This window comes from Telopea speciosissima, chromosome 5 (genome assembly GCF_018873765.1).
Source record: "Telopea speciosissima isolate NSW1024214 ecotype Mountain lineage chromosome 5, Tspe_v1, whole genome shotgun sequence".
NCBI lineage: Eukaryota > Viridiplantae > Streptophyta > Magnoliopsida > Proteales > Proteaceae > Telopea > Telopea speciosissima.
This window is the reverse complement of record NC_057920.1, coordinates 50,442,399-50,453,430: the sequence shown is the minus strand read 5'-3', so window position 1 is coordinate 50,453,430 and position 11,032 is coordinate 50,442,399. Positions and strand designations below refer to the sequence as shown.

Genomic DNA, 11,032 nt, shown 5'->3' with positions numbered 1-11,032 from the left:
GAGCTGTTTCTCTGATTTCTTCCAACAGATCTAAATTTATCCTTAGCTCCTCATCGTTAACCTTGGGATTATAGAGTTGTACCTGATTTCGCCAGTTGCCAACCTCGTGGTTGTCTGATATGCCCATAATCCTTTGGCTGTTTCCAATTTTTTTGTGATCCCATCTAATGGAATTTTATTCATTGCTTCTACCAGCCCATTTGATTGGGGGTGGGCTACTGAAGTCTTCCTTAGCTGAATTTCATACTCGTCACTAAATTCTTTGAACTTCTGCTCAAACTGCTTTCCATTGTCAGTGATGAGGGTTCTCGGGATTCCATACCTGTAGATGATTGAATGTAGGAAGAATTTCCAAACTTTTACTGCGGTGATTGTTGCCAAGGCTTCTGCTTCTATCCATTTAGTGACATAGTCAATGGCCACCACCACGAATTGCTTGCCTCCAGAAGTCTTAGGGAAGGGCCACAATATGTCCATTCCCCATTGGATAAAGGGCAATGGACTTGAAATTGAAGTGAGCTCGGTTGCAGGTTGACGCACGATGGGTGCAAACTTCTAACATTTCAGGCATTTACGGACAAAACTCATTGCTTCTTTGCGTGGATATGACCAAAAGTATCCTTGTCTGATGACTTTATGGGCGAGTGCCATGCCCCCCAAGTGTTGTCCATAAATGTCGGTGTGTATCTCTCGAAGAACATATTCAGCCTCAGATGGTCAAAGACACTTCAAGTAGGGCATTGCAAATGCCTTTTTATATAGTGTTCCTCCTATCATCGTGTATGGGGCGGCCCTCATTCTGACCTTCTTTGCTTCTTCCTTATCGGTGGATAGTAAGCCCTCCTGGAGGTAGTTGACTAAAGGGTCCATCCAGCAAGGTTCCACCTCGATTGGCAATACTTACTCGGATTGTTCTATGCTCGGAGTGCTGAGCACATCGAGGTACACTGTTCTGCCCAGGTCTTGAAAATCTGAAGTTGCCAACTTAGAGAGGGCATCTGCGGATGTATTTTGTGTCCGAGGTATCTAAAGTATTTCAAAATGGTTGAAGTTTGTGGTCAGGTTCTGGACTCTTCTCAGGTATTGGGCCATCCGAGATTCTTTGGCCTCATACTCCCCTTTAACCTGATTAACTATCAGCTGTGAATCACTGTGGACAATAATATGCTTTACCATTAGACATTGTGCCAGTTTCAACCCTGCAATTAGGGCCTCATATTCAGCCCTGTTACTGGTTGTCTGGAATTCAAACCTTAACGCGTACTGCATAAGGAACCCTCCAAGGCTGGTTAATATCAGACCTACCCCACACCCTTGGCCGCTAGATGAACCATCCACGTATAGTGTCCATTCTTCTATTATCTCCTTAGGCTCCGTGGTGGAAGGGATTTCTTCTTTAGGAAGTGTACATTCTACCACAAAATCTGCCAAGGCCTGAGCTTTTATGGCAGTTCGGGGCTTGTAATGGATGTCAAAGTCCCCCAACTCCACGCACCACGCTACTAGTCTTCCTGAGTGGTCGGGTTTCTAGTATCTTCTTCAAAGGTTGGTTGGTGATTACTTCAATGGTGTAGGCTTGAAAATAGGGCCTTAACTTTCTAGTCTCCATAACCAACGCATAAGCGTATTTTTCTATATTGTTATATCTGGTCTCTGCATCCAGGAGCACTTTGCTGACATAATATATAGGTTTTTTGACCCGTCCGTCACCTTGGACCAATATCGCGCTAACAGCAACAACAGTGATGGCTAGATATAACTGCAATGTATCTCCCGGTTCTGGCTTTGACAAAAGAGGTGGCTGCATCATATATCTTTTTAGCTCTGTGAAGGCTTTCTGGCATTCTTCGATCCATTCGAAGGTGAGCTTGGTCCCTTTGGTTTCGTGTTCCTTCACTCGGTTCTTAAGAACCTTGAAAAAAGGCAAACTTTGGTCTCCCGAGGTCGAGATAAATCTTCCGAGAGCGGCTATTCTTCCCATGAGTTCTTGTAATTCCTTAACCCGTCCAGGCGGACGAATCTCTAGTATAGCCTTGATCTTTGCTGGATTTGCCTCTATCCCTCTTCTTGAGACCATGAAACCGAGGAACTTTCTAGATGTGACTCCAAAGGCGCACTTGGTCGGGTTCAATCTCATCTTACTTTCTCTTAAAACCTGAAATGCCTCATTCAAATCTGCAATATGATCTTGTGCTTTTAACCTTTTTACCAGCATATCATCTACATAAACTTCCACATTGCGGCCTATTTGGTGCCTGAAAAGGTAATTTATCAGGTGCTGGTAGGAAGCTCCAGCATTCTTTAATCCGAAAGGCATGCGAATATAACAGTATGTATCCCTCCCCGCGATAAAAGAAGTTTTCAATATATCAGGTTCATACATGCTGATCTGATTATACCCTAAGTAGGCATCCATGAAAGAAAGCATTTCATGGCCTGCCATGGCGTCTAGCAATAAATTTATACGAGGCAAGAGGTAGTAGTCTTTAGGACAGGATTTATTCAAATCTGTAAAATCAATACACATTCGCCATTTGCCGTTCGGCTTGGGCACCATTACAACATTAGAAAGCCATTCTAGGTAGATAGCTTCCTCGATAAAGCCGGCATCAAGCAGCTTGGTTACTTCCTCAATCACCTTTTCTTGACGTTCTGGTGCAAAGGTTCTCTTCTTCTGGAACACTGGTTTGGCGATGGGGTAGACGTTGAGTCTGTGTTTGGCTATCTTCCTATCTATCCTAGGCATATCAACAGCAGACCAGGAAAATACGTCTGCGTTGGTTCTCAGGAAGTTTATGAGGCCGGTTTTTCTTTCGCCAATCAGCCCTGCGCCTATCTGGACGGTGCACATCGCGTCCCCTTCTACTATCTCCACGGGGACCAGCTCCTCAGCTGGCTCACTTCTTTCTTACTCACTGATATCTCGGTTGTCATCCAAGTGGATCAGATGCATTTGTGGCTCCTTTCCTTTGGTTCTTAGGTATCCTTCATAGCAGTGGTGGGCCGCTACCTGGCTTCCACAACATTCTCCCACCCCGTGGTTAGTTGGGAATTTCATGACTAGGTGTGGGGTTGAGACCACCGCCTGCAGTGCATTGAGTCCTGGTTGCCCCAATATTATATTGTGCGTGGAATTCACCTTTACTACCAGGAATTTCATCATCACCGTAGAGAGTTTGGGTTCTATCCCCATGGTAACCAACATCTCAATTGATCCTTCCACCTGTACTGGGGCCCCATTAAAACCATATAGGGGAGACTCCACTCTTCTCAGCATCTCGGGTCTCAGGAGCATCTTTTCAAATGCATCATAGTATAGGATGTCCACTGAATTCCCGTTGTCCACCAGGATCCTCCCTACCATGCAGTTGGCGATAACCATCTTGATTACCAGGGCATCATCATGGGGAGATTGAATATCTGCTAAGTCTTCATCGGAGAAGGTTATGGGATGATCAGTTCTCCTCTTTTTAATTATTACCTCAGCTTGCAGTACATTTCGAGAGTGTTGTTTTTGGGAGTTTGAGGTTTCTCCTCCCATACCACACCCACCAAATATGGTTGTTATCTCCATTAGGGGTACATTCTCGATATAGGGCTTACCTCGGTGTAGTTCCTCTTTATCAGCTCTGGGGGGTGATCTTTGTCTTCCCTCTGTTTCCCGAGCACGATAATCTGGTCTACGGTCATTCCCTTCTTTCTTGACAAATCGGCTTCTGCGCCCTCTGTGGATGAGAGCTTCTATCTCATCCTTCAGCTGTCTGCATTCCTCGGTATGGTGACTGTGGTCCTGATGAAAGCAACAATACTTATTCTTGTTGCGCTCATGTGCTCGCTTGACCATCTTGACCGGCCAACGTAGGGTCACCTGGTCTTTGATTTCATTCAATATGTGTGCTCGGGTATGAGTCAGGGCCGTATAATCTGGCTCGGATTCCAGATCTGCAGCTTTGGGTACCCAAGCTTTCCTGTCATCTTTCTTTTTCCTACCATCCTTATCATCTCGATTGCGCTTTGTGCCAACTTCTCGGGGAGTTTCCTCCTTCTTTTCTTGAGCTTTCTTCTCGGTTTTATCTTCTTTCTCAGCCGCCAGAACCTCAGCCAAGTTGATATATTTTTCACATCTTGAAAACAACTCATACATGTCTCCTAGTTCGTCCATGATTAAGAACTTTTTCAACTCGACATCTCGGATTCCGCTACGTAATGCCTAGAATTTCACCATTTGATTCAAATTTTGTACCTCCAGGGCTTCTTTATTGAATCTTGTAAGAAAACCCTTGATGGATTCGTCGGGACGCTGCTTTATGGCCAGAAGATTGGTGGCTGTTTTCTTGTGTACTCTACTGCTTACAAAGTGAGCCAAGAAGGCCCAGCCCAAATCTGTGAAATTAGAGAGAGACCGTGGAGGGAGCCAAGAGAACCATTGTCGCGCCGCTCCCTTCAGGGTGGAGGGGAAGGCCCTGCACATTATAGCGTCTGAAGTGCCTTGGAAGAATAGGAGGGACTTGAAAGTTTCCAGGTGATCCTCCGGATCGGTGGTGCCTGCATATTGCTCTATGGCTGGCATCTTGAACCCCTTTGGGAGGGGCTTGAAATGAACCTCATCTGTGAATGTCATGTCCGTAGTGAAGTGAAAGTTGTGGATCGGGGCTTGGTTCTTTCCCCTTATGACTTCTTGAATTTGATCTTAGAGTTCCAAAACTTTATCGTTTAGGGCTTGCTCTACCTTTGTCATATGTGAATCTTGATTCTTGGGGTTTCCCTGCGCTTCTTTATTCCTTCGTAGAGTGTTGTTTGCATTGCTATGGTTCTCGCTATGCTCCGGTGTACGAGATCTTTGTTCGTTTGGCGGTGGAGGAGGGGGTAGGGGAATCCCCTGTAAGAGACCGCGCTGCATCTGTAGCATCTGCTCCATCTTGTCATCCCAGTGGGCCTGCATCGCATTGAATTGTTCCACCATCACGTAGCGTGGTGGATCCCCTAGGAGCCTTGGCTGAGACTCCTCCTGACGCGGTGGGTCCTAGTCTTCTGGGATGAGATCTTCACCTCCTTGCCAGGAAGCAGTCGGATGGGCTAAGGTTCCTCCCAGACCAGTGGCAGAAGGTCCTGGAGGAGGAATAGCCGCGGCGGCGGCGGCGGCGGTGGATCGAGTGATCCTCGACTGGTTTCTTGTATTGGTCATGGTGGAATCTTCGTAGGTCTTCGTTCCCGATTCCCACAGACGGCGCCAAAATGTTGTGCAAAGATTTCTGCCGAAGTGGAATCTACCGGTCGGCACAACTGATATACTAATAACTCAATGGAATTGGGAATAACGGAGACGAGACAGCGAAATTACTCTCTTTATTGAACACTGAATATTACCCATTGAATTCTTCTTTTTACATGAGGATCTAGCCCTTAATTTATAGTGATGGATGGGATCTCGGGCGATCCTTGCTATTTCAATAGTTGCCTTTACTAGGTGTACAGTTTTAGGAAACTCCCATTCTGGTTGGGATTCCTCCGTGAATCTCGGGATTTCCCCGATTCTTGTCGCAAGTGGAACCTTTTCTTGGTGGTTACGTAACTGCCATAGTGGGGCCCAATTTCATAATCGCCAGGCATGTGGGAGTCTTCAAGCACGCTTGCAGCTTGCGTTCCTTAGTGAATCGCGGGGAGTCCATGTGTACGGTCAAGATTTGAAGTATAAATTATGGCGAATCACCATGGTTTGAGGAATCAGATCAGCGGATCCTATCGGTACCGATAGAGATGATACCAATTCTTGGTTGATCCCGTATCGATGGATTGTTATAGACCAAGAGTAAACATGTAAAAAGAATCTGATTTTTTTTTTTAAGAAAACAGGGGTAAATCAGTCCGATCAAAACCGGTATGGCTGGGCCGATCTGGATCAGTATCAACCGAATTGATACTAATTACTAAAATCCTGGTCCTTGCATTTTGATTTTTACCATGTCGTATGTCAAATACCCAAATTTGAATAATTGGACAAAAATATATCATTAAGGTGGAAAAAACATGCACCACCCTTGTGCATATTTTTTCATACCACTTCTCATATAATAATTGGAAAAATGTTCTCTGAATTGGGGGTGGGGTGGGCAAAATGACTGACCCGCCCCCCTAATGACCGAAATGGCTGCCTAGTCCCACTCCATGTGTCTGGACGCAACCTGCGTCCCAGGCAGATAACATTACCCATAATAAATAGTTAGGGTCCATATTCTCTCTCCCTCTCTCTCTCTCCTATTTTTACTATATGAGTCTCGATGATTCCGTTTTCCAACCCCTTATTAGTGTAGCACATAGATTTTTTCTTACACTGCCCTTGTATAAGGGAATAATATCAAATTTGGGGCTTGATGCAATAGTTCGGCAAAATATTTTTTTTTTTTTGGTGCATGTAGATTTAGCTTGATGCAATAGTTCGGCAACTTTGTACCATTACCATTCAGCTATGGGATCATATTTTCCCTTTGCACATAAGTAGAGGTATTGGGCCCTTCTCTGCCAGCTAAACTTTTGGTCCCAACCGTCACACAACAGATAATGTTGGTAGCAGAAAAGTGGGGCTGATCTGGCCTTGCCTACACCCACTTGCTATGTATTATGTTTATTTCCCAAATTTTTGGTGAAATGTTTCTTAGTCTTCTAATGTCATATGAGTTTTAGGATAAAGGTTTTTTCCACCCATAGAGGATGTTTCACCCATTATTTTAGGGTTCACAAACCCTTATAGGGTTTTAGTATTTTCCGAAACACCCTTGTAAGATCCACATTAAATAGAATCTCATTCATCGTGGATGTAGGAAAACTTGATCCTAAGTTTTATAATAAAGTAAAAACATATAAGTGTACTTGATTTATCCATCTAATTGTACAACATGAAAAATTGATGTAGACATTTTAAATATTGAATATTGGGGAATATGATTTATATTAGTCATGTGTGAAATTCGAGCCTTACAAGTTACATCCAACTGTCTCCTCTTCTATATATGCCCATGCACTTTTTGGTAATTCATACATTCTCTATAGTCGTAAAATTTTTTTAATGTTTTAATTTTTCATTTCGCAAACTATTTGTTCTGAAACTTGACATGTATGTATGGAATCTTAAGGTCTATCGGTACACGAATTTTGCTCCTAGTGACAAAATCAGGTTATCTTTTGTCTCCGCCCTTCGGCTGTTGGTACAAGCCTCGACCAAAGAAAGAAAAATTATAGACACTAAATTTTGTAACTCCCAGGCAATGACAACAACATGACATAGACGATTGGCGAAGTCTCTCGAAGCCCCCCCCTGAGACCTCGCAACCCGTCTAAAGAACCAAAATCACTCGTCAAGAAATCCCATTTGTAGGGCCAAAGCCAAGTCAAGCTTTTGCGACGCAACGGAAGGGAGGGATTTCCTTCCGCTACGCCACAAAGAGTGCAGCGTCGCAAACCAGTAATTTAGATTCTACTGAAGCACCACGGTCTGGAACGCCTCAATAATCTAAATTACTGGTTCACGGCACCATGCTCTCTGTGACGCCTCAGTAGTCCAAATTCTACTGCAGTGACCATAGACCCCTATTAATAGGGGTCCCTTCCCTCATTTGCAAATTAATCTTTACTCAAGAAGTGCGTCCCCAGAGCCCAGTTTCGCCTGTTTCAGTGTCCGAAGCCCCTGTTTCGCTTGTCCCGAGGTCTACCCATCCTTAGCATCGAAATCGTTAGCCCCGTTATTTTATTTGTAGCCCGGATTGCCCGGATCCGACTACCCAACTCATTCCCATACTTTGCTTCTATAAATCCCATGAGTTTTGTATAGTGCGGTTGTTTTGTCCGAGTTTCGAGCATTTGGCTTCCAAATCTTCTACGACACCGTTATTCGGTCCAAGGATCAAGCATTTGACTTCAAATATCTTGTGACGTCGTTACTCTATCCAAATTCTGAGCATCAAACATAATCGTTGCAAGCCGTTACTCTGTCTGACGAAGGATTAGCTGGTCATTTGTCTCCACTTGAGCCGGGGGATATTCTCTATCTTGCATTCTTCGTGAACTCATCATTTATCGTATTTATACACTCTTACTCATCTATTTTGACATAATGTAGACTCTCAAGAGGTTTCATTTAGTGTACAACATTTATAATAACATCTTTTATCTTCTTTTGAATAGTTAATGCATCATGATTTAGCCATGCATGTTGGTATGGGGCATGATATTATGGGAGAATATTCAAAATCAAGCAACAAGTAGAAAGATCGGTTTAACCTAGCGAGGTGGGAGCCTAACACCTTCCCATTCTCGTAGTCTGACCACTTACCCAGAATCTCTGACCAAATCACATGGAATCATGTAGCCTTTTATAGGGTCACATCAATTGGATCCTAGGCCCTTATCCTAGGTGTCGACTCCATTTTATATATTGCATGATCCCAAACCCCCCAAATAATTATGCAACTTTTTTTTCTAGTCCTCGAAGGGAGGACCATCTCCGGGAGGAACATGATACAATTCACATTCTGGGGGAACAAACTCTTGAACCCATGGCGGATCCTCACAGTGAGGTGTGTGTATTTGTGTTTATTTGCACTCGCGGTCACAGCTTGAAAAGTTGGTTAACCCTTTTGAGCTGACAAAGTGCACAGAAAAATAGTATAAATGTGAAATGATTGGATTTACTCTGGTTATATTAAAGGGAACAACTTGTTATCACCAAAGTGGTGGGCTAAGAAGTCGTAGCTTTCATTTAATTGTCCTTTTATCTTATTTCCAAAAGTTATTTAATGCAATATTTAACGTAGGGGTAGAAAAATATCTTCAAAAAATTGAAAGTTATTTAAATGTAGGGAGGAAGAACGCTACCTAGTCATGTACGGTGCGCTGCCCTTGAGCCTAGACACAGGTGCAAACGAAATGACCACCACGCTCCCATGGAAAGGAGGAATTTCTAGGGGGTCATTTAGTCCACCCATGTGTCTAGGCGCAAGGGTAGTATACCGCATGCGCCCAAGTAGCATTCTCTTTCCCTTAAATGTAATATTTAATACAATTTTATGGGAAATGATAGAATTTAACTAATTTTAAAAAATGTTTATTAAAAAGGTGAAAAAAAATAAGGTTACAACAAGATTCTCCCCTCACCCATTTTTAACAATCATCAAGATTCTGTTTTTTTTTAAGAAAAAAGAAAAAAAAGTTTACTCTTTAATCGTGTGGATCTTGTGCCCAGACACAGAATCTTGCGAAAGCATTGCCTTGCCCCCATGAAATTAAAAAAATTGCATCTATGTTGATGTCCTTGCATGTACTCTCATTGACCCAGCATGGGTGTAGGTGCTACATAGACTTTCGTGATGCCGCGGATGGAAAATGTGAAATGCGCTCCCAAACCCTTTGATTCATTCCATTTTTCATGAAGTGTGTTCCCAAAAACCTTTCTCATCCGTTTCAGTGTTCGAACGCTTTTTCCGCTCATCCCGGGGTCCTCCCCAACTCCCACCTTGAAAAATGCCCATGTCACCCTGTCCACGGTGCGGATCACCCAGGCCCATTTCTCCTACCCATGTCCACCTGAATTTTTTCATAAATTCTACTAATCTCATGTGTCACCGTCATTCTGTCTAAGAATCGAGCATTTGTCTCTTAAAACTCGTGACACCGTTACTTTGCCTGAAGTCCGAGTTAATAGAAATCCCTTTACAACCGTTACTCTATCCAAAGTTTAAGTAGTTAGAAGCCCCGTCACAGCCGTTACTCTGCCACCTGAATTTTTTTCATAAATTCTACTAATCTCATGTGTCACCGTCATTCTGTCTAAGAATCGAGCATTTGTCTCTTAAAACTCTTGTGACACCGTTACTTTGCCCGAAGTCCGAGTTAACAGAAATCCCTTTACAACCGTTACTCTATCCAAAGTTTAAGTAGTTAGAAGCCCCGTCACAGCCGTTACTTTGCCCGAAGTCTGAGTAATGAAATCCATTTTACATATTTGTTAGTCTGTCCGACAAGAAAGAGACAAGCCGATCATCCGTCTCCACCTGAATCATGAGACACTACATATTTCGTATCTTTTACATTTTCTTTACTTTGATTAATTTTGTTTGTAGGTATATATTTTTACCTTTCTCTTTACTTTTGACAGAATAGACTATTAAAATAATGATTTCTTTTCATATATTTGATGCATCATATAGCCTTACATGTTGGTATAAGACATATCATTATGGGAGAATATTGAAATCAAGTATCTAGTAGAAAGATCAGTTTAATCGGGCAAGGTAGGGTGCTAACACTTTCTCATTCTCGTAACCTAATCAGTTATCTAGACTCTTTGACCAGATCATATGGAATCAGGTAGCCTTTTTCCATTCACTCTGGATAAGGCTACCACTCATTGAGTTCTAGGCCCAAATCCTAGGTGCCGATTCCTTATATTTTAATATATATGTGGCATGATCTCAAACCTCCATTTTAACTAATGAATCTCAACGGTAAATCAGCCCTCTGTCGCCAAGGAACCCCAAAAATTGATTCGGACCACAGTACCCACACCAACTTCAATCAAATGGAGTTCCTGAGAGGAAGAATAGATTTCAAAACATCCTCAAAAATGTTTTTTTTTTTCTTTTTTACACGTGCTTTGCTTCGTTTTGAAAAAAAAAACAAAAAACATAAAAATAGACTGAGTGATACATACAAGATCTGTTCCAAAAAAACCACATAAACAACCTTTTAGAACGTTGCCATACAAAGCCTAAAGCTTCACCACAACTCTGCCCGGTAAAAAACCCCCAAGAGACAAGAGAGCATAGTGAGCAATTCTTTTAGGGAACCCTACATATGTAGTTCACATTATACTATATGAACCTCACTCTATCTCTCTCGTAAGTAATGTGTGACTAAAAATTTCTCATTCCTATGCTTTACTAGAAATAACATTGGGGAGGTCATCTGTTCAAACATTTGTGGGAGACAAAACTAATGAAAAACCTTTTGAAAGATGTGTGTATTGAAACTTCTTTTCTTT

At 42.6% G+C, this 11,032-nt stretch overlaps 1 protein-coding gene across 1 annotated transcript; it reads right to left on the bottom strand.

Annotated features, from left to right (window-relative positions):
* Positions 1 to 2,908: 2,908 nt before the first annotated feature.
* On the bottom strand, positions 2,909 to 4,162 carry LOC122663043. Its single transcript, XM_043858751.1, has one exon. It carries the CDS (start codon positions 4,160 to 4,162, stop codon positions 2,909 to 2,911), a length of 1,254 nt encoding a protein of 417 aa, XP_043714686.1.
* Positions 4,163 to 11,032: the final 6,870 nt, after the last annotated feature.